Genomic DNA, 24,370 nt, shown 5'->3' with positions numbered 1-24,370 from the left:
TATAACCATTTGCTTTTCTCTTGCTGTTGTTTAGATTCTTTATCATTAATTTTTGACACCAAAATTGACACCCCAATTTAGTAGGATGTTCTTTAACCTTCATGTATTTGTGTTCTTTCCAAGTGTTTTTTCTTGTGGTTGACTTCAAGTTTTATAGTGTTTTGGTCTGAAAATATGCATGGTATGATCTCAGTCTTTTTGTCCTTGTTGAAGGTTGGTTTGTGACCCAGTATGTGATCTGTTCTGGAGAATGTTCTGTGTACACTCGAAAAGAATGTATATTCTGCTGCTTTAGGTTGTAATGTTCTGAATATATCTGTTAAGTCCATCTGGTACAGTGTGTCATTCAAAGCCATTGTTTCCTTGTTGATTTTCTGCTCAGATGATCTGCCCATTGTTGTAAGTGGGATGTTAAAGTCCCCTACTATTATCGTATTATTATCAATGAGTTTCTTTATGTTTGTTAGTAATTGATTTATATATTTGGGGGCACAAATATGCCCCCGTTGGGGGTGTAAATATTTACAATTGTAAGATCTTCTCGTTGGATAGACCCCTTTATTGTGAGATAGGGCCTTTCTTTATTTCTTGTTACTGTCTTTTTTAAAAAAAAAATCTAGTTTGGCTTTCTTTTGGCATCCATTAGCATGATAGATGGTTCTCCATCCCCTCACTTTCAGTTTGCTAATGTCTTTGGGTCTAAAATGAGTCTCCTGTAGGCAGCACATAGATGGGTCTTGACACCCTATGTCTTTTGACTGGAGCATTTTGTCCATTTACATACAGGGTGATTATTGAAAGATATGAGTTTAGTGCCATTGTGTTACCTATAAAGCTGGTGTTTCTAGTGATGTTCTCTATTTATTTCTAGTCTTTGTTGTTTTTGGCCTTTACCTCCCCCCCCCCCCAATCAGAGAGTCCCCCTTAATATTTCTTGCAGGGCTGGTTTAGTGGTTATGAACTCCATTAGTTTTTATTTGGCTGAGAGACTGTTTATCTCTCCTTTTATTCTGAATGACAGCCTTGCTGGATAATGTATTCTTGACTTCATATTTTTCCCTTTCAGCACATTGAATATATCCTGCCATTCCCTTCTGGCCTGCCAAGTTTCTGTGGACAGATCTGCTGCGAACCTGATCTGTCTTCCTTTGTAGGTTAAGGACTTTTTTCCCCCTTGATGCTTTCAGGATTCTTTCCTTGTCTGTGTATTTTGTAAAATTGACTATGATATGCCTTGGTGTTGGCTGGCTTTTGTTGAATTTAATGGGAGTTATCTGTGCTTTGTGGATTTTGATGTCGTTGTCCTTCCTCAGGTTAGGGAAGTTTTCAGCTATGATTTACTCACATAAACCTTCTGCCCCTTTTTCTCTCTCTTCATCTTCTTGGACTCCTATGATTCAAATGTTATTCTGTTTTAATAAGTCACTGAGTTCCCATTGTGATCCATTACCTTTGTTTCCCGCTTCTTTTTAGCTTCATTATTTTCCATAATTTTATCTTCTGTATCACTAATTTGTTCCTCTGCTTCATCCATCCTCGCTGTTATGGTATCCATTCGGGTTTGCATCTTGGTTATAGCATTTTTAATTTCAGCCTGACAAGATTTTAGGTCTTTTATCTCTAAAGGATTCTGTAATGTCTTCTACGCTTTTTCTCAAGCCCAGCTAGAATCCTTATAATTGTTGTTCTAAATTCTAGTTCAGACATCTTACTTATATCTGTATTAATTAAATTGCTGGCTTTCATTTTGGAGGGAAAAAAGAAAAAGAAAAAAATAATAAAATAAAATTTAAATTAAAAAAATTTTTAAAAATAATAAAGGAAGATAGGTCGTAGGTGTGTTTTGGGCTGCATGGTAAGAGAAACTTGATAGAAAAAATAAAACAAAGATAAAAAAAATTTTTTTGGAAAAATTTGCTTTCTGTATCCAAAAAAAAACAAAACCAGAAGCAAAAACAAAAAAAATCCCAAAGGAAGCTAGATCCTGTTTCCTCTAGAGTTGAAGCTTTGCAGTAGTCTACAGTCAGTAGACTTAGGGTGTGGAAGGGGTTTGTGCTGGTCTTCTGTGCGGTTGGTTGGGGGGCTGCTGTTCTGATTCTCAGGTCAACTTGCCCTAGTGGAGATGTGTTTGGAGGGCGCAGGGGGTAGGGCTAGGTGAAATGGCTCCATTCTCCATTTGGTGGCGCTGTTTAGCTCACTGGGGTGGATCTGTGTGAGTGAGCTAGGAGTGAAAGTGGCTTCACTCTGGTATCTAGTCTCCAGACTGGGAAGTTCACACCCTTGTAGACATGCACGATCCATCACCCCACCTGTGTCTCCCACTTCCATCAGCTCCCTGCCTTCCCCTTCTCTGTGTCCTAGCTGTCCACCTACCAGATGGTGCCTCCCTCCAGAGTTTTATCTCAGGCATGGCTATATTTCAAAACCCCACACGTCAGAGACACCCCCCCCCCGCCTCTACTTGGGCCCATGCTGATCCTCTAGGGGTGGGTCTTGCCATACCAAGGTGCGTACCACCTTGTCCCAGGAAATAGTCGCGTGACCGCACAGTGGCAGTGGCTCAGAGTTTATGGTTAGGTGCCAGGTTTGCTGCCCTTAGCTGGAGTCTTTGTATACTGGTGAATGGGGCAGCTTGATTGTGCCCACGTGGTCTTGCCTATGGAGAGGCCCTATGGCCTCTACCAAATGCACACCAAGCAGTGGAACTGCTTCTCCCTGGGTGACCCAGGGGATCATCAGATGATGCTGCCCACTCCCCTGTCTCTGCCCTGCTACCTCTCTGGAGTACTACCAAGCACTGACCTCTGAAACTTCAGACTCTGTGTTCCACTGTTTATAGAAAACTGGTGGTATAGAAACCCTCTCCTTTTTCCCCACCAATGGTTTTGGGGGAGTTTTCTTATGGAATTCCCTGTGCCTGTTTTCATTCATTCTTTTTTTTTTTTTTTTTCTTCACTCTTAACTCAGCTCTCTGTGATCAGGGATCCTTACCCCTGCAGCACCCACCAGCTCTTTTCTCCCACAAATCAACTCTCCACAGTTCCTACGTGTTTTTTTGTTTGTAGACTTTTGTACTTTTTGTTTGTACCTTTTTTGTTTGCACTTTTTTTGTTTGTACTTTTTTTGTTTGTAGATGTGCAACCTTGTTCTCTAAGACTTCTGATCGATTTCTTGGGTGTTTAGAACGATTTGATATTTATCTAGCTGATCGGGGGAGGAAGCAAGTTTAGGGTCACCCTAATCCTCCGCCATCTTTACCCTCTCTTCAGGGACGTTTGATTTCCAGGAAGTTCTCTCCTATTTTAAGTTTACTGAGAGTTTTAATTCTGATTGGGTGTTGAATTTTGTCAAATGCTTTTTCTGCATCTGACCATATATCCCCCCCCCGCCCCGTATTGTGTTATGATGAATTACCTTGCTATTCAAATGTTAAGCCAGTCTTAAATTACCAGGAAAAGTCCCACTTGATTGATTTTATATATAGATACACCCTTTGTACTTTTGCACCATATATATATATATATATATATATATATTTTTTTAAATCTTTTGTTGGATTCTATTCACTGAAATTTTGTGAATTTTTGTGTCTGTCTTCATGATAGACATTGCAGTGTTTTTGTAATCTTTGGCTGTTTTTGGTGTAATATTGTCTTCAAAAAATGAATGTTCCATCTTCTGTCAGCTCTAAGATTTTTTTTTAAAGATTTCTCATTATTTCTTCCTTTGGTAGAATTCACAGGAAAGGCATCTTGGCCTAGAATTTTCTTTGTTAGAAGGTTTTAACCATAAATTCAGTTTCTTGAGGGTTATTTGAATTATCTGTTTTTGTGTGACCTTTGGTGGCTTGTATCATTTCATCTAACTTGTTGAATGTATTAGCAATAAGTTTTTCACAGTAGTCCCATTTTTTTAAATGTCTGTAAAATTTGTTGTGATGACTCTCTTTCATTTCTCATCTTGGTACTGTTATGTTTTTTTCTTAACCAATTGGGGTAGAGGTTCAATTTTATTCATCTTTTAAAAAAAAATTTTTTTAACGTTTATTTTTGAGACAGAGAGACAGAGCATGAATGGGGGAGGGTCAGAGAGAGAGGAAGACACAGAATCTGAAACAGGCTCCAGGCTTTGAGCCATCAGCACAGAGCCTGACGCGGGGCTTGAACTCACGAACCGTGAGATCATGACCCGAGCCGAAGTCGAACACTTAACCGACTGAGCCACCCAGGCACCCCTTATTCATCTTTTGAAAGAATTAGCTTTGACAAAGTTCATAGACTTTTCCTATTATTTTAATGTTTTGCATTAGTTACTGTTTTTATCCTTATTTCTTCCTCTGCTTGCTTTGTGTTTAATTTGCTCTTCTTTTTGTAAATTCTTAGGTGGAAGACTCAAGATTGTGCTTCTCTAATAACTTAATGCTATAAAATTTTTCTAAGCCCTGTGGTAGCTGTGTTCCACTAACTTTGATAAATTTTTAAATTTTTATTCAGTTTTTAAAATGTTTATTTATTTTTGAGAAAGAGACACAGAGTGCGAGTGGGGAGGGGCAGAGAGAGGGGGACACAGAATCCAAAGTGAGCTCCGGGTTCTGAGCTGTCAGCACAGAGCCCCATTGAGGGGCTTGAACTCACAAATGGTAAGACCAGACCTGAGCCAAAGTCGGACACTCAACTGACTGAGCCACCCAGGCACCCCTTAAATTTTTATTCGCAGTATTTACTAATTTGTGGTTTATTCCTTGATCTATGAATTATTTAAAAAACTTTTTTTTAATGTTTGTTTTTGAGGGAGAGCATGTGAGCAGGGAAGGGTGGAGAGAGAGACAGAGAATCCCAAGTAGGCTCCATGCTGTCAGCACAGAACCCGATGTGGGGCTCAAATTCATGGACTGTGAGATGATGACCTGAGCCTAAAATCAATAGTGGGACGCTTAACCAACTGAGCCACCCAGGCACCCCATAATGGAATGTCTTCTTAATGAATTATCATTATAGAATGTCTCTTGTTCGAAGTCTACTTTATGTGATAGAGTAGTTTTCTCTGTAGTGTTTTCATAGTGTTTACATGGTAGTATCTATTTTTAAGTTGGGTTTCGACAGACAGATGTAGTTGGATCTCGTTTTTCCTATCAAATCTGATCATCTGACTTTTAGTTGGCATGTTTATTTACATTTGGTGTAATAACTAATATGGCTGGCATTAAGTCTACCGTCTTGCTATTTGTATTCTACTTATCCCTTTTCCTTTTAACTTTTCCCCACTTTTCCTGCCCTGTTTTGAAAGCTTCATGATCCCATTTCCCCACAACTGACTGATTAGTTGTAATTCCGTTTGATTTTTTTATTGATTTTTACTGATTTATCTAGGATGGTGGTTCTCAAAGTGCATTTGAGGGGCCATGAGGCCCTTTCAGTGAGTTTGTGAAGTCAGAGCTACTTGATAGAGGCTATTTTTAGGAGCGGTTTAATAAATCTGCAAGCTTTAAGCTGTCTTTGAAAGACAACTAGGCAGACAAGAATGGAGGGGCGCCTGGGTGGCTTGGTCGGTTAAGCGTCCGACTTCGGCTCAGGTCACGATCTCACGGTCCGTGAGTTCGAGCCCCGCGTCAGGCTCTGTGCCGACAGCTCAGAGCCTGGAGCCTGTTTCGGATTCTGTGTCTCCCTCTCTCTGTGACCCTCCCCCGTTCATGCTCTGTCTCTTTCTGTCTCAAAAATAAATAAACGTTAAAAAAAAAAAAAAAAAGAATGGAGAGAAAAGTTTTGGGGGAAATAAACAGAGTCTCAGTGACCTGTGGGGCAAGGGCGATCGGAATCACAGAAGGAATAAGGTGGGCGGCAGGGGGGCAAAAGAGATTTGAAAAAATGATAGTTGAAAGTGTTCCAAATTTGAATGAAACTATACACACCCAGATCCAAGAAACTTAATGAGCTTTGTCCAGATTGAAATGACCACCTCTCCATTGTACCCCATCATAACCCATATTCCTATCACAGAACATGTAACATTTTTTAATGCACCATAAGTCTCCCCATACCAAGTTGTGGGCAACTTTATTATGGAATAATGCAAAGCACACGATAAATACTTGATAAAACAAGTGTTCTTAAATGCTGAGTGCATCACATATTTTGCTTATTTTATCTCAGGCAAAATATAACCGATGCTTCTTTTTCAAAATATGCCAATATGTCGGGAAATCAATTGATTTGAGTGCCTAAAAATTATTTAGACAATAGCTGCACTTTTGGACCCCATGTTTAGCATGAAAAAGGAATTAATTTAAAATCAACTCTCAAATGGAAGTATATATCGTACCATGCTTGTATTACAAAATTGTACTGTCCTATTAACATTTTATTTAAAAACAAACAAACTTCCTTTGAAGTTGTGTTTTAAAGCAATTTACCTGGCTTGCAAATTTACTGCTAGGATCAATTGAAATAAACACACCATCTTTATCCTTTTGAAATCCATCGTGAGACCAATAGGCCAGGTCAAAAGTAAACGTCTTCCTATGTTCTGGATTCTTAGGGTCTTGTATGGTTGTGGTGGTTCTGGAATGCATGGAAATCACACATTTGCTCCCAGAATTCTTCTCTCTCTACAGTCAAATTACAAATTCGGTCAATCATTGTAGTATTTCTTTGTCTTCCAAGCTGTTTTGCAAGTCTTTATACACACCTTGTAAAAAATTAAGGCAGGAACTTACCATCGATTCATTTTGTTCTCTGTGTGTTTTAACATTGGTGAAGTGTTTTGTTATAAATGCCATTTGAACTTGTGTATTTAAATAAGTGCCAGTTCACAATCCTAATTTTGAGAAAGGGGTTGTTTTTAGTGTTATTCTTAGCAGCCGTTATGACAAACAGTGACTCTTTCACTCAGAATTTTTGAGTCTTATCTCTAGTCATGTTAATTTTCTGAGAGTAGCCTAACACCCAACTATACTAATGGCGATAACGATAGCAACAGAGAGCTTCTTCCCTGTTTCACGCCCCAGTGAGACTGGTGAAAATCATTAAAGAAAAAAATGAAAATGGAAAAACAACCATTTCAAGACTCTGGTAATGGTCCTAAGGGCAAACAGCCAGTGACAAAACATCTATTCAAAGGAATTGTATCAAAATTGTTAAGGTGGAGTCTGGTGTGTGAAGCGAGACCATGCCTTCTTCCCCCTGCCCGCTGAGCCAGGTGGAGACTCCGCTCCAGACTGCTGGAGCCCCGGCCACAAGGCTCCCTTCTCCCCCCAGATTCCAGTCGCAGGGCTTTCTTCCCGGCAGGAGCAGGATATCAGCATTTCACGTCCTGCCCCCATCTGCCTGTTGCAGAGGCTAAATGCGGGGAGGGTCTCGGTGAGAAGTGGGATGCCTTCTTGCACCCAGTGCCCACGCATGCAGGGAGGCTCCACTTTGTTATGTCATGCTGAGAATACAAGGGTGCTGGCTGTCCTTGCCCTGGCCCGAGGTGGTGGTCCCATGCCGGGGGGGGGGGGGGGGATCAGCTGAGGATCTCAGACTGCTGTCCCACATTCCTCACGTGCTGGGGCTTCCAAAATGGAAGCTGCTTGTTCCCACCTCCAGACGCAGAGCGCAGCGTTAGACACGCTGCCTAGGGGGATAGCAACTCCTCTCTTCTCAAAGGTGGCTTGATTTCCTCTCTTACAGAAGTGGGCCCTAATGGCACACTCAGAAGAGGGTGTGATGAAAGGCGATCGGGAGGAGGTCTGTCTTGATAATGGTTAAATTATAGGCCTTCTAGTTTGCAGAGGTGGTGGGGGTACAGGGGGTGCTGGGAAGTAAGACAGCTGGGATGAACCCACCTGGAGTCATGAAAAATATGCCACGGATCTCAGAAACGGTTCCTTTTAAAGGAATCGGAGAATCCAAAGTCACGAATATTTACTATGTGTTGTTTTGTACTAGCTCTATATTTGGGTCTTTGGTCCATTTTGTGTTAATTTTCGTACATGGTGTGAGGTAAGGGTCCAAGTTCTTTTTTCTTTTTTTCTTAAATGTTTATTTTTGAGAGAGACAGAGCGTGAACAGGGAAGGAGCAGAGAGATAGGGAGACAGAATCCTAAGCAGGCTCTAGGCTCGGAGCTGTCAGCACAGAGCCTGACGCGGGGCTTGAACTCACAAACCGCAAGATCATGACCTAAGCTGAAGTCGGATGCTCAACCGACTGAGCCACCCAGGCACCCCCAAGTTCATTTTTTCATGTAGCTACCAAGTTTTTCCAGGACCGCTTGGCAGCCTTGTTGAAAATCAGTTGGCCGTGAAGGCCTGGGAAGATTTGTTTCTACACATTAACCTGCAGGTCTGTCATCATGCCAGTATCACACTGCCTTGGTCACTGCTCTCTCTCTCCCTAAAGCCGTCTAATTACATATCTGCCTGGCTGCTAAAATATTTTCTGTGACACAGATGAATGCTAAGAGAAGGGAAACAATGGACACAAACTGAAAACGTGCAGGACAATACTGAACACTGATGGGACAAGAGAGGAAAAGCATCGGGTTGTACAAGGTCCAAGCAGGAAAACAAGACCTCCTGTAAGGTCTCCGTCACGTTCGTCGTCTGCCGCTGCGGACCAGTTATTACCGTCCGGTACGCCCTTTGTGTGTTTGCTCCCTCTAGCATACCCTTGTCCAAATCTTGTTCTTTGGGTCATCCTGAATGCTTCTATCTCCAGGAGTTTTCACTAGACCCAATCTGTCTCTGGGGGCCCACATTGCTTGCCTTACCATGGCGATACAAACTACCACCATTTACTCACACAGGACTGCACGCTTTAGTGGTGTTTGATCCAGAGCAGCCAAAAGTGTGCCGAATGGGCCAACTGTTCAGAATTCTCTTAAAACCTAACTACTGCACTGATAATCAGCATGCAGGGTCCCAGAACAAGTATAATCTGTATCTTAGTGTTGTAGCAACACAGTTGAATGACCAGTGGTAGTTACATAAATATGTGTATGCGCAAATGCACTTAAAATCTACAGAATTCATCCCGAACCGGCAACTTATTTGCTTATGATCTGCTATTACTGAGGAGGGGAGAAGTACATTTACTAAAAACAACACGTCTACATTGACCAAACCGCACTGGTTTAAAAAATTATTAACTTGACAGTACGTACGTTTCTCTCATCAATTTTTTTATTGAGCTACTTGTGCAAAGGAATGAAATTAACGTGTTTACTAAATTATGTTCAGATCTTTAAATTACTCATTTAACAAGTTCATTTAAATATTCCATAAATGACAAGCAGCTTACACATTTGATCACTATCGTTAAAAAGTTAATAAAATGAGTCATAGTCAAAATTTCAACAAGGCGATGTAACATTCATCACTGACCTGACTGAAAGGCCGCACGCGCACCGCGACTGTCACACTGTCCATACGTGGCAAAGGCATCTTCACCATTTTCCCGTCACTCATGTTATTTATTTGGTAGAAAAATAAGGTAGAAAGTGCGCTGCTTATGCTTCACACTAAAACATTAAAAGCTTAGCCAACAAAAGCAGTTTGTTTCTAGACAATCAATTATTCATGGTCCATTCGTTACACACTATCAATGACCTGTTATAAATTATTTTGCAACACTTACTTATTGATGAGTTTTACAGCCCACATCAAGTATCTCCGCTTCATTGCACACAGTCATACTGCGGAGGACAGAGTCCTGTTCTTTTCCCTTTTCCCTTCCCCACTTCTACTCACACTCTTGGCCCATCCTCGATAGTCTGTGCCTGAGGTCCTATGAAAATGTGTCAGTTTTAAAACCTGAATGTTAAGGGATTTCTGTAATTTGATAGCAAGCTCCTTCACAGCAAGAGTATTATAAAAATTTGTTCAGACTCGTCATTCCGTCGACAGCAGGCACACATACAAGGTGTGCCGAACAGTCACGAAATGGACTTGTTTCACATTCCCCCTTCTCAAACCTTTCCAAGAAGTTGCTAGTGAGCAGTGAACCGGTCAATCTAACCTGGATGATTAGTCTCTGAATAATGAAGAGACCGTAAGGACAAATAGCCTTTACGCTTGCTGAACAAGGAATGCCAACGTTATATTTAACCAATGCATTACTTGGAAAATCACTCATTTGAGGTAGAATATACAAAATGTGTTAGACTACAAAACGCGGCAAAATTACATGCCCATAATTTGATTTCAACATAGTAATAAAAAGCCAAAAAAAAAAAAAAAAAAATACATTTTTTGATTAGAAATCTCAATCATAGAAGCAAAGTGCCTAAATTATAAAATAGCAACTTTGAAAAAGAATCAACAGTTATTCAGTCATCCTCGTTTTAAGACTGGCCTAACACCATTAACTGCAGAGAAAGAAATGGGGCCAGTGCCTACTAGCATTAGAAAGTCATGATTAAAACAGAAATCCCCTCTCAAAAATCTAACAGACACAAACTACTGTGAAGTATACACTTTATTTAACATTCCAATAATAAGCCATATTTACATACTGTATAAATGTATGAAGTCTTAATATAAAATAGAAAAAACTGCCTGGACTAAAAGAATCACACTCCTTATGGAGTTACTTTGCTTATTGAAGAGCTTCTGTCTACAAAAATTTACAGTAATTTATACAAATCATTTTCTTCCAAATTAGATGATTTTTAATAATCCACACAATTCTGATGACTCTACAAATTGGTGTACATTAAAAACTTGAAAAAAAAATTACAGCATTTTTCTCCGTAAAACTTGCTTTGGAAAGGAAGACAGTTTCTTCTTGCTCCTTCCCAGACCTCTCGTCGGTACCGCAGTAGCTTTTCTAGGCTTGTTCTTTACATCGTCAGCCGGGCTTCCCAAAGGAGAAATCAGCCTGATCTTCACTGGAGGAGGGGACCAGGGGTCGTCTTCTTTGTTTCTGAAAACCAAAAACAATTCAAGTAAGAATAAACACACTGTAATATAAAACAGAATCCACTTTCCCACTGTATTCGGAAAAAAGCCTCATGGAGCGGGTACCCTTTCCTGGTGCTCTGATTTTATAAGAGAAGCGAAGGAGCTTTACGTCCTGAAGGTAACTGGAGGCAGAATAAAGGCCCACGTGAGCTGGATGGGCTGAGAGCCCGGCAGGCCCGTGAACGGGAGAGAAACGGCAACCCTCAAACCGCACAGTTCGCAATTCTGCGCATACTTCCATAATATGCAAGTGCCCCACATAGGTCACAAAGCCAACTGATGTATATAAATGGTGTTATTATCTACGGTCGAAAGACACATTAAGTCGTTTTTTAAAGTAAGATGAAATGGATTACTTTATGCTTTTATGAAATTCAACCATGCCTAAGCACAAATAAACCTGGAGGAACTTTCCCCACGAATGAAGTTTTACTGCCAACTTTGTAATTATTTTTACTGTTACCTACCTTTACTAAGGAGAGGATGACACATCCCGCCGCCGAGCCCCCACCCCCGCTGCCAGAACAGAAGGACCCAGTGGGCCCCGCCCCGCCCCCACAGCCCAGCTTTGAAGGCTGAATGGGCTCTCACCGCCCTGTGGAGACCCGCCTCGTCCTCCCGCCGTGAAATCCAGCGGATCACCAGGAGCCGGTACGCACAGATTCTCCTAAGAATTACCCTTTTCTGAAGAGCTTGATTTCTCTAAGACAAGACTCTTTATCAAATCTAATTCACAAAACAAAATGGATAAAAATTACCGCACAAAAAAGGTCAGACCTGCTTGCTTGTCTGGTCTTTGCAGTCCTGGTGGTTTTCACTTTTTGCTTTCTCACAGTTTCTGTTGATTGAGTGTCATCTTTCTACGGGTTACAAGTTTGGAGAGAGAAATCTTCAGTAATTACATATCCGCAACGTAAACTGAATTCTATCCTGAGTCAAGGAATACCGCCAAACGGTGCTAATGAATTCAGACGCAACAAGTCCCAGATGGACTTTTTTTTTAATGTGTGTTTATTTTTGAGAGAAAGCAAGGAAGGGGCACAGAGGGAAACACAGGATCCGAAGCAGGCTCCGGACTCTGCACCGACAGCACAGAGCCTGACGCGGGGCTCCAACCCACAGACTGTGAGATCATGACCTGGGCTGCAGTTGGCCACTTAGCCAACGTGAGCCACCCAGGCGCCCCCCCCCCCCCCCCCCGGAGTTTCAGTAGGAACTCTGGTCATTCAGGGGCACTCTTCATCCCCATCCATACGTTCAATGTGTCTCCAAGGCACACGCTTCCTTGTCCGCTGCCCTCTGTCCGAATCCAAGCTCTCCTCACCTCATGAAGGAACAGGCCACCAGGGACTACTTTTCCTCCCCAGGATTCATTTCATCCTTCCTTCAATATGCACGCGGCTGGGCAGCAGTATGTAAGGAGCCCCCGCCCCCTGCATGGCCACATTCTGGGTCGCTGCAGTCCACAGTCTTCCCTTCCAGGAAGGCCTGCTTCCTTCACCTTCTATCTAGAGGGCTACTTGGGTATAAATGATTCTTACCAGGCTGTGAAATAATTACGTGTGGTTTAGCCTCTTTAAACTGAGCTCCTGAAAGACAAGGCGTTTGCCCAAGTGATTTCCATGGGCGTCTCTGCCCTCGCATAGTGACCGGTCACAGCAGATAATTCAAGAAACGCTTTTGAATTAATGTTGCTAACTAGTTCAATCCATGAGCTGTTTTCATTTTAGGGTTATGCGCAGTCAGGTGATTGCACAACTCTGAAACACTGTCCCTCCAAGTGTGGTCTACGGGTGGCACCCCGGGAGTTCATTCAGGGACCTCTATTTTAGATAAACACATCCAGAGAATTCTGATGAGATGCTAAAAATTAAAAACCTCTTCCCCAATAGGTAATCTAAACCTCAGCTGCCAGTAATACACCATCAGCGACACGTCACAGACGTGTCAGAGGGAGGGCGCCCCAAAGTGCAGAGAAGGCAATTTAGGGCTTTCGGTATAAATGTCTGCTCTTGTAAATATTTTTAAAGTTTATTTTTATTTATTTTTTGAGAGAGAGAGCAAGGGAGGGGCAGAGAGAGAGTGGGAGACAGAATCCCAAGTAGGCTCTGTGCTGTCGGTACAGAGCTGGATGCGGGGTTTGAACTCACGAACTGTGAGATCATGACCTGAGCCAAAGTGAAGAGTCGCTTAACCGATGGAGCCACCCAGGTGCCCCAAATGTCTGCTCTTCTAAAAGAGGTTTATTTAGGAAACGTTGCTTAAAAAAGTAAAGAGCACTTTTTTTTTTTTTTTTTTTTGAAGAGAGAGTGAGTTGGGGAGAGGGGCAGAGGGAGAGACAGGAAGAGACAGAGACAGAGAGACAGAAAGAATGAATCTTAAGCAGGCTCCATGCTCAGCACGGAGCCCGATGCAGGGCCCGATCCCACGACCCTGGGATCATGCCCTGAGCCGAAATCAAGAGTCGGATGCTCCACCCACTGAGCCCCCCAGGCACCCCAAGAGCATGTTTAAACAAGCATACAAAGGAATAAAACACACTTCTTACCAGTTCATCTCCAAGTCTGGATGTATTGGATGTGTTTTTCTGCCTGGTCCGTAAAGTAGGCGGCGAGAAGACAAACTGAGAAGATAAATCTGAAACTAGTTCTTGCAATTGTGCTGGAGCCTCTATTTTTTTAGCTGAAGAAAGGTAGGAAAGAACAAACACACATTGTAATCCAGGTCTATGTATATGTATCTCCAGATCTATTTTTTCTAAAAGCTTGCAACAGAGGATGCACGCTGGAAAGACATGAACATTTCCAAGCCTGGAAACACTAACGGGGACACGGTGGCCACTTGAGGAGAGACAAACGCAGGGGAAAATCTCAACACCATTTGGGTAAATCCGGCGTGCAGAACATTTAATGCCCCAAACTAAATAGTGCTACGACATAAAAATTAAAGAATCAAACCCAGAACTATTTTTCTAGGAGTGTTAACCGTCACTGCGCCTCATACATTCTGGGGAAGGAAAACATCAATCTTCTATATAACCTGAGCTAGTTTGCTTCATAATCCCTACTATTCCAAAGATGACGTTTTTATTTATAAAAGTAATTTTATCTTCAAAGAGACTCAAAACTTTTTTCTTTCCAGATCATTCTGAACTAGTGGTTCTGGCCAAAGGAACAACAGAAAAGTTCATGTCATAAAGGGAAAATGGAAGCAGTGAAGGTAACTAGTACAGGAAAAAACAGGCTGATTGATTGGAAGATATTCCATAGATAAATAAAAATGGTTTAATTAAGAACTGGCCCAGAACATATAACTAAAAACATCATAGACGTTCTCTCAGAATTACATTCACCATCGGGTCTCCGTATCAAAGGCAATTAAGCAAAGTCACGATGGACGTGGCAGGTGCAGCCAAACCAGTCTGCCACAGGTTAGATTCCAGCTTCTGGATCCTCTACTTGTGGGGCCAAAGGCAAATCAGATAAAACTCTCTCTGCCTCAGTGTCTATAAAAAGACCAGCTCACGCTCTTCACCTCCGGTTCCCCCTGCACTGCAGAGGGTGATCAGGAACTAGAAACCTACACAACCACGTGCCAAAGAATCCGGCCTCCACCACGCCTTCCACGCGCTTGTATCAGCCAGACAAGACTTTGTTCTACCTGTCGGCATGTGAATTCCTCACCCATCTCTCTCCAGCGCTACTTAAGGCTTGAGGAGTTCCAAAGTCCTGGCTTCAGAGCCAGGAACGTACTGGTAAGCAGCTTTAACAACTCTGAGCAGCCAGCAGGAGTTGGCTCCACGGACACTTATCCTGGGGGGGTGGGGGGAAGCTCTGTGTCCCTGAACTTCCGTCTCCCACCGCAGACAACAGCACCCTTCCCCGGGCTGCGGAGAGTCAGATCAGCCGGCGAACATACACCCACTCCGGCCTCAGGCAGACGGCGTGCCCCTCTTCAGTAACTGTTGCTAGCAACAGAAATTACACAAAGTCCACTGAAACGCCAAGCTTCGCGTTCTTCCGACCAGCGAAACACTGCTGACTACATTCGGAGCGGTGGTTTCTTTGATGGGTTTCGATTAGAGGACTTTCTGCATCTGCTCCCTGCACTTCCAACCCCTCCCCGAAGAGCTTTCAAAATACAACTTAAGTCAGCATTGGGGACAGAGGCGCAGTCAGAGGGCAGAAGGATGGACAGAGCCTCCGTGGGGGGTGGCCACCCCAGTGAAGGAGCGACAGAGCGGGGCGCTGGCATCTTCACTGCACAAGGAGGAAAAGCAGGTTCAGGAGGGCTATGCGGCCCCCCCCCCCCCCCCCCCCCGCCCAGTAAAGTGGCAAAAATGACATCTTCCCCCCCCCCCCCCATTTCTCATCACTTCTCACCAGAAGGGGTCTCTTTTTACTACTAGAAAATCTGAAAACCATTCAAATACCTACCAGGAGAAATCGTGAGCAGCCTGTGGCCCGTCAGCGGGATGCGACGCCACCCAGGAGCCCTCAGTGTGTGAGTGACAAAACACACAAGCATCTGAAGATACTCAGCAAGCGAGGGGGGAAGCAGAATACACAGCTGTACACACATCAGGCTGTTGGGTTTTAAAAAAACAAACTACAGGGGCACCTGGGGGACTCCATCGGTTAAGGGTCCGACTTCGGCTTAGGTCATGATCTCATGGTTCGTGAGTTCAAGCCCCGCATCGGGCTCTGTGCTGACAGCTCAGAACCTGGAACCTGCTTCGGATTCTGTCAGTCCTTCCCCCACTTGCCCTCTCTCTCTCAAATATAAATAAGCATTTAAAAACAAACTATACCTACAACGGGAAGAGACTGCGAACACTGGTCATTGGTCCTCTAGATGACTTTTCTGATTTTCTATGGCAGGCATGAATTTATTACAGAAAAAGTTACAGTTAATGGGCACATGGAGGGAGGATGACTCTGCAAAGGTGACAAAACTCAGAATTCCTGAGATGTCTGCCGTCTGTACCAGAACAACACACAACCTCGGTGTTGGCTGCACTGTTCTAAGTCACGAGGAAAGCAGAAAAGACTTGTGTTAATGACCTTCTGCTCCCCACACTGCTGCCTTTCAGTAATTTGAGCTCTAACAGAGCAGCTTAGTAACATGAGCTGCAATGAGCGTTCGGTTCTGTTCTGGGCAGAGTATGGGTGTGGCCCACCTTTCCTAACACCAGGAAGAACTGAATTACACAGGACCGCAAAATCAAAGATCTGACTTTAAAACACTGGGAGGGGGCAGAGGAGACCTCTTACAACCACAAACTATTATTTTTTTTAATGTCTATTTATTTTTGAGAGAGAGAGAGAAAGAGGAGGAAGGGCAGAGAGAGGGAGATGAGGATCCGAAGCGGGCTCCATGCTGACAGTGGAGGGCCCAATGTGAGGCTTCAACTCAGAAACCGTGAGATCATGACCCAAGCCAGTCAGATGCTTAACAGAATGAGCCACCCAGGCGCCCCAACCACAAATTATTTTTATGTTTTTTTTAAGTTTCTTTATTTTGAGAGAGGGGGAGAGAGAGAGAGAGAGAGAGAGAGAGAGAGAGAGAAAATCCCAAGCAGGCTCCATGCTGTCAGCAGAGAGCCAAATGCGGGGCTCGATCTCACGAACCATGAGATCGTGACCTGAGCCAAAGTCAAGAGTCGATCGCTTAACAGAGACAGCCACCCAGGCACCCCTCAAATTATTTTTAAAAAATGAGGACAAGCGCCCTTTCCTGGGCTCAAGCTATGTTAATATAATGGATTACTGCATAAATATGGAAATTAAAGAAGTGCTTGTGCAGTGAATGCTGAATATAGAAAATTTCAGTTTGCAGATTTTTAAATGGCTTATCTCCCCGTGGCCTTCCTCGAGTCAGGAGGCGTCTAAGTCTAACAATATGGGTTGTTCCTCACTGCGTTTGTATGAAAAGGTTTAAATAAATACAACAACACAGTCACCTACTTCACTCACAAGTCCCTGAGCTGCTTTGCTGAAATTAACATCTTAAACCTTAGGTAAACAACCGCTTCTATCACATTTGCAAAGAACTCCCGCACCCGGTCTGTCGGGCCACAGCACCTTTTAGATCCTTTTTCTTGATTGCCCGCTTTACTGAAAAATCCCCCTCCAAATCTTAACAGCACGGAGACATGGTAATCTCTTTGTTATTCTATGTAGACCTATGCTTTAGACCTAAATAGTAAGAGGTTCTCATCACCCCTTTGGGAAGGTGTGCCCTGTACCAACCCAACAGTGCCTCATCGGCGCAATGAGGCAGGCTGGACAGGCAGCCGAGCCAACTGGGGGGGTGGCTACCGGGAGCACGCATTTAGGTAATCTGCGTCCTAAATGACAAAATGTTACCACTCCTTCCTTCCCCTCCCTCCAAACAATCTGAAGTTACAGATATCAGCTGGGCCACGAGCCAAACACGGCTGCACTTAGATGAAAAATGCTGATTCTATGGGGGGAGAAATTAAGTCACTGACGGCAGAATGACGAGAGGATACTATTCCAGAAGATAAAACCCATGACAAGTGCATTATAGGATTTAAAGAGTCCTACTGGACCAGAAAGTTCTTGAATCTAAGATAAACCTTGAAATAGAAAATCTTTAAATTTTACTATTAAAAGATCAAGACTGTTTTCTTCTTTGGAACAGGGAGGACTTCTCTATAACTACTAATCATTTTCAGGAGAAATAACCAATTACAGTCTTGAATTGAACTGTGCTGAAAATAGAAGACGTTGTGTGAGATGAAAATTGTGCTTTGAACACAAGTAAAAGTACCTTTCTCTTTCCTTGGAGCCTTTGACACAGGAGGAGAAAAGACAAACTCCGTTTCTGGTTCCGAAGCGTCCAGCAGTGAGACGGCCTTGCTGGCCCTAGTCCTCCTGCCGCGCGCGGACTGGGTCACGGCCACCGCGGCGGGCACTTTGGCTTCTGGGTCACCTGGTTCCTTTGGGTCTTCGCCCGTGCATTTTTCCGATATTAAGCGTAATGCACGTGTCTGGCTTTGATTTTCGGTCCTTTTTGTAAGCTTCCTCTTTGCGCTGGTCACTGTGGCGAGTTCCTCCGCTGGCACGGAAACGGACTTTTCTAAAGCTGGCTTCCCGGCATCAGCCTTGCCACCTCTGGCTGGGGTGCTCCTGGCGGACCTCCTTTGGCGGCTGGGAGTCTGCGTCTTCTTGGGACTCCTCACTTCCTTAGCGGCCTTAGATCCCACATCTTCAGGTGGTTTTTTTCTCGGCCTACCCCGTTTCCTAGGCAGATCCGATTCGGTTTCAAGAGCCAGCTGGGATGTGTCACGTTGACAGTCTTCCAGAACATCCGGCGTGCTGACTTCTCTCTTTTTGGCCCTGCTGTTGTGCTCAACAGGCAGTGCCTCTTCAATGCACATGGGATCTGGTTTGTATCCTACACTTCTGGAAGAGCCGACGTTAGCACTTCTCAGTTTTCTGGTGCTTCCGCCAGAACGTGCTCCTTTACTGACTTTTACATCTTTATCGGCCACTTCAACACTGTCGGCATTTTCTACTGCTTTTTTAATGCCTCTAGGAGTCTTTTTTGTAACAGGTGAAAGCTTACTTTCTCCATCTTGCTTATATCCCGTGGTTTCAGAAGCCCCTAGTTTAGCACTTCTCAGTTTTCTGGTGCTTCCGCCAGAACGTGCTACTTTACTAACTTTTACGCCTAGATCTACCATTTCAACACTGTCGTCATTCTCCACCGCTTTTTTAACTCTTCTAGGGGTCTTTTTGGTGACAGATGAAAGCTTAACTTCCTCAGCTGCCGGCTCCAGCAGCGGAGAGGATTTTAACCTCCCGAGTGAGCCACCCGGAGTGGCCGGTGGCTCCCGTGCCATAGGATGATCACTTTCTGAAGTGTCTTGGTGATCTTTTCTTTTCCGTCCTCTCCGAGGAGTAACAGAATTTTGGGGTACTTGCTGGTTCGGAGACGCTCCTCTGACGTCAGAACAGGCACTTTCGGAAGCCCCAGAGAGGTCCTTCGCTCTCCTCGCTCTCCTCCCGCCCGAAAGCCCCGGGGTGCCAGGGGTGGCGACATCCGCGGACTCCTCCTGCTGAGCTGGTCTGACACTCAGGTTTTGGACGCGCTGTCCTCTCGTGCGTGTTCTAGAGGAAATCATGTCCTGCGTCTGGCTCACGCTTACGGTCAGTGTACTGGTTTCCTGCACAGTCTTCGGCGTAGATCTGACTACCTTGCCGGGACACATTACCTTCTGGCTTATTAAAGGTAAGTTGTTGTGAATGGACGGTGGTTCCACTGTATCTGAAGTAATTTCTTTACTTCTTGTGTCTTTAATCACATCTAATAAATTTTCTGCAATGGCTACTTTAATGGGTTCAGGCACATATGGTAACGTCTCCAGCTTCTGGGACTCCCGGTCACTCGCGGTGACAGACACGAAATCTGCGGCGTGTCCGCGACCACCATTCTCCCCGCCGCACGCGGGTTTTTCCTCCGCTGCCGTGTTCGCCGCTGTAGCTAACACGTTAGATGCGGCAGAATCACCTGTCTCAAACTCTCCTTCTTCACCTTCCAGTATCAAGGTAAAGTTGCTCTGCGCCCCAAAAAGTTCCCCATCTACTTCGGCAACGTCACACTCAGCGGAGTCTTTATTATCAGGCAAGTCACAGAACTGCCGCTCAATGGTATCAAAGTTATACTGGAGCTTAAGGGCCCCTGAGGGATACAACTCATTAAATGAAAGATCGTTAGCCTCGTGTCCCGAATCTTGAACTCCAAGCTTTTCATGTTCAATCACCTAAAATGAATTAAAGATAAGAGAAGGTTAAAGGATTTTCACGCATTTATTTGAAGCTAAAGCACAAAGGTTTTAAATAATCATCTCACCCTTGGTTTATGAGCTGTTAAACATAAACTACATTTAATCTGGCCTATGCTTATGGGTTTATTTTATAAAACGTCCATTTAAGCCATCAGACATTATTACTCAGTCAAAATAACTAGACAAAAAAAGATTTTGAGATTCTGAATGGAATTAAAATAGAAATCCCACATTTCCCTAGCTAAAAAAAGACAGTCTTTATAAAACCTTGAAAATTATCACGATGCTAACAACAGCTGTGAGAAGAATTTAAAGGACTTATTCTGTTCTCACCCAAGGAAAAAAAAAAATTAACTAGAGAGAAAGAAACAACCCCCAAATCGCATTTTAATGGGAATCCCCACATTACCTAACTAGCCACACTTTTTCTAAACAGCACGATCCCCATAAGGTTGAAGAAGAGTTCACCTACATAAGCTCCCTTGGGCTAGACTCAATCCTCTTGCCTTTGCTGGGGCTGCATAAACCATGAAATTCCTAAGGCTTTCAAGTTCAGTACCTCTCTTGCAAGGGTTTGGTGGAAGAAGGAATGGTCCTTGCATTTACCTTTTGGTAAGGGAAGGGGAGAAAAAGGAGGAGGTAGAAAGTAACAGAGAGATCTCCTGACCAAGAAGGTAGAACATTCCCACCCACCTAGACAATGACATTTTCCCACTCCCCAAACATTCAGCGAGGAGAGACTGCAAGTACCCAGAGACGCGGGCTCCCACTCACACCACACCCACAGTTTTATTAGCTTCCCAGCTGAAAGAATGGGAACTATGGCCACCTATGTTACAGTGAGAATACTCACGAATACGAATACGGGTAAGCACCACACTATTGTGAGTTAAGAAACTTCCCAAATACGACCCAGTCACATTTCTATAAATTAGAGGTGTTCTTGCTTCATCTTAAATTCATTTATCGTACAAAGGTTGCCCATTGATTGTAAAAGAAACGTGACGGAATTTTTAGAAAGCAAGTCGTATTAAATACCAAAAAAAAAAAAAACCCGAATTCGAATTAATGAAAAATCTAACAAAAAAAAAAAAAAAAAAGAAATCCTTTCTCAAGGGTATAGAGGTTAAACCCCAGCCAATTGGTTATCATTCTCCTACAAGTATGCATGGGGGAAAAAGTTCTATTTAACTGTATTCAATTATTTTCAAATATAGGCTCTGAGTAGTTTTGATGCCATATGTCTCTGGAGTAGCCAGGGTCTGTTTTCTCATGGCTAAAAGACCTTTCATTTGAACCAGATACTAAGCAAAAATTAAACTGTTAGGGGTGCCTGGGTGGCTCAGTCGGTTGAGCGTCCGACTTTGGCTCAGGACATGATGTCAATGGCTCATGAGTTCGAGCCCCACGTCAGGCTGTGTGCTGACAGCTCGGAGCCTGGAGCCTGCTTCGGATTCTGTGTCTCCCTCTCTGTGCCCCTCCCACGCTCGTACTCTCTCTCTCAAAAATAAACATTTAAAAAAATCTTTTTTTAATTTAAATTGTTAAAATTGTGACTTCACATAGCCTTTTGGTTTTCATGAAAAACAATTTCTCACTTAAAGGATTTATTCTTTTATATTCCACAAAACAGTCACACTTTTTTTTTTCACGCACGTTATTATAAAGAGGCTTTTAGATAGCAGTCAGGTAAACGTATACATTAGGTTTAAACTACGGTTTGAAACCTAACTAAACCACAACTAACAAGTAAAAAATTAATGTTTTTACATGAATTTCTTGAGTATCCGGAGGACCGTCAGAGACAGGAGGCTTTTCTTCTGGAAAGTCAACACTTGCTTTCAGCACATCGGCTGCTACTTCATGATCTTCTTTTAAGGTCAGTGCTATTTCTTGGTCAGACTTATGACCAGAGGTAATGGGACTTTCGGAGGCAACAAGCCCCAGGTCCCCAGTGTCACCATGGACGTCAGACGCAGCTGAAAGACAAACAAGAGTTAATCCTCCAGGTTTTAGATGGAAAGAAAACCAGAAAGATACACACCACACTATGTGAGAAGCCACAGAAAGGTTAGGGCCGTGTTGCACTGGAGACTGTTTCCTTGAAAACCAGACATATTGCCACATGGCTTCTGACATCTGACGGGAAAAGCCAGTGAGGGTTTACATGTGAATCCCATCTCTTCGGTATCCATTCGGTTTAAACAACACATACTTGCTTTGACAGCGGGAGTGGGGAGGAGCAGAAAGAAAGGGAGACACAGAATCCGAAGCAGGTTCCAGGCTCCGAGCTGTCAGCACACAGCCTGACGTGGGGCTGGAACCCAGGAACTGTGAGATCACGACCTGAGCTGAAGTCGGACGCTCAACCGAGTGAACCACCCAGGTGCCTCTGCCCGGGTTCTTTTCAACTTGGATAGAATTCTTGCTCTTACTCTGAAACTTCAGTATGAACACGACTGCTCTGAGGGGCTCAGATGTTTGTTCTCCATTCAATTAGCCTGGAAACTTCGTCAGGTGACTAGTGGCAACCAGCTATCCCCGCCGAGCGGTTACAGAATGACGCGAGGGACATGCAATCAGGGCTTTATCTCGCTGGAAAAAGACTAGATCTCTTTTGGCAGAAAGCATCCAAATGACCACAAATACACTCTACCACTTAGAAAAGCTAGAGGGGAGTTGAGGGAGGGCGACAGCTCATCTAAACAAAACAAAACAAAAATCCTCTTTATCTTTGCCAAAGACTTACTAGCACTCATAATTATTTATACGCCATTTGGGTTTGTGAATGACACAAAATCCCAAACACTTTGCGTCAGGTGGGCGGGGGGGTGTCTAACTTAAAAGCCTTTAGAATTTAACAAAAATCAATAAAAAGGTTTAAAAAAAAAAAAACAAAAAATATTTTCACACTTTTAATAGATAATGGGGCCAGCAGTACCCCAAAGACGCAAAGACAGCTTATAAAACGAAATGAAGGCAGCTGTTGCCTGTCCATCCGGCAGAGGAATGGGGGAAGCATGCACTTTACCTTCCAACGGTAGGTGTGTGAAAGCGCGAATAACCTTCCCTGGAGAAAATCCGAGAAATCTGTGCATAATCCTTGACCTGCCTGGGAAGCTCATGGTTTGGAACTACTGAAGAGAAATACTGACACAAAATGTGCCAAGATATGGACACACAAAAAAATTCAAGGCAGAAATGAAATGGCAAAACAGAAATGGCGATCAGCCCGAATGTTCATCAATAAGCACGAGTTAAGCCCACCACAGAACATCCATACGAGGGAACACGACCACGACTGTTAAAAAGGACAGGGTTAATCTATATTAATGACATAGGAAAAAGTCAGAAGTTTAGTGCTAACTGAAAAAGGAAGTTGTTTTGGTAATAAACTGGTGATGATTTATAATTATAGACAACATTTATTGAGCCTTCATTCTTTAATTGAGTTTTTACTAACACTTAAAGGTATAGATATTTTATAGACAAAGCAATGGGAGGTACAGCCCATAGCCTTTACATATTAAGTGCGGAACTAGGTTATGAATCCAAGCAAAGCCTCCACATTTACCTTTTCTTCCCACATACGCAGGAAAATATGCACACACACACAAATCCAGGAAAGATACTTTAAACTGCCAATAATGGGTCCTTAAAGTAGATAACCAGGTTATGGGGATTTCTACTTGGCTGTGCTCTCCTCATTATTTTACAATAAAAGTATATTACATCCTAGGGGCACCTGGGGGGGGGGCTCAGTTGGTTAAGGGACAGACTGTTGGTTTCAGCTCAGGTCATGATCTCGTGGATGGTGGGATCGAGTCCCATATCAGGTTCTGCACTGACAGTGTGGAGCCTGCTTGGGATTCCCTCTCTCTCCGCCCCTCCCCCACTCTCTCAAAAATAAACTTAAAAGAAGACATATTACATTCTTAATGAGGGGAAAAAAACAAGTTTATTCAAGTCTGTCCTAATCCCTATTCATAATGAGACGGGCAGGCGGTATTATAGTTAACAGCATGGGCTCCAGAGTCAGCAGCAACATCATAACATTGTACTGTTAGGTGATCATGCAAAATGCTAAGTTCTGGGCATCGCCATTCAAGATGCCTGCTTTCCCCAAACCCAGCTGGAAGCTGAGGAAAATGTTCCTCTCTCATCTCTATACAACCAGGGTCTAAGAAGAGGCACTTAAAAAAAAAAAAAGTCATTGGATTAAAAAAAAAATCAAATGAAGTCTATATATTCGTTAACTTCCCTAGAGTAAACGCAGTTGTTTGTGATTATTTTCTAATAGTAAAAAGCCAATTGTGGCCTTAAGTTATTACAAACACAAAACCAGAAGTTGCCCTGTGTAGACACCTCAGTCCCAGGAGATCAAAAAGCAGATATGCAGTCTGGCTGGGGATTGAGAACTTATTTTCCTCTCTTTGATGTTCTGAAGGAAAATATGTCCACAGAAACCATTCTAAGACTTCTACTGTCAGACCACAGAATGCCTTCAGAGAGACTCACTTCCCTTAGCTACGGAATCTGACCAAAAAGGAAGAACTGTGATAAGAAAATCTAGATAACAGATTCCTTTGTTCTAGGAACAGAACACTCCTAAAACACT

General features: G+C 43.3%; 2 protein-coding genes across 4 annotated transcripts in view; both read right to left on the bottom strand.

The window, feature by feature from the left end:
• The window catches only part of LOC125926021 (kinesin-like protein KIF28P), an 81,003-nt gene extending 70,658 nt beyond the window's left edge, over positions 1-10,345 (bottom strand). The window contains exons 1-2 of the mRNA XM_049635316.1: positions 9,360-10,345; positions 6,410-6,604 (exon numbers count right to left, since the gene is read on the bottom strand). Coding sequence (XP_049491273.1) covers positions 6,410-6,604; positions 9,360-9,443 — 279 coding nt within the window. The 5' untranslated portion in view covers positions 9,444-10,345. The remainder of the gene's footprint in view (positions 1-6,409; positions 6,605-9,359) is intronic.
• An 89-nt stretch (positions 10,346-10,434) lies between these two features.
• Positions 10,435-24,370, bottom strand: part of AHCTF1 (AT-hook containing transcription factor 1) — a 75,565-nt gene continuing 61,629 nt past the window's right edge. For all 3 annotated transcript variants that reach the window (XM_049635110.1, XM_049635112.1, XM_049635111.1), the window contains 5 exons: positions 21,523-21,731; positions 17,733-19,728; positions 13,486-13,619; positions 11,715-11,797; positions 10,435-10,899 (listed from right to left, as the gene is read on the bottom strand). In XM_049635110.1, coding sequence (XP_049491067.1) covers positions 10,710-10,899; positions 11,715-11,797; positions 13,486-13,619; positions 17,733-19,728; positions 21,523-21,731 — 2,612 coding nt within the window. In that variant the 3' untranslated portion in view covers positions 10,435-10,709. The remainder of the gene's footprint in view (positions 10,900-11,714; positions 11,798-13,485; positions 13,620-17,732; positions 19,729-21,522; positions 21,732-24,370) is intronic.

This window comes from Panthera uncia, chromosome F1, assembly GCF_023721935.1.
Source record: "Panthera uncia isolate 11264 chromosome F1, Puncia_PCG_1.0, whole genome shotgun sequence".
Classification (NCBI taxonomy): domain Eukaryota; kingdom Metazoa; phylum Chordata; class Mammalia; order Carnivora; family Felidae; genus Panthera; species Panthera uncia.
The sequence above is the reverse complement of the archived record's forward strand: the minus strand, read 5'-3'. Positions and strand labels throughout refer to the sequence as shown.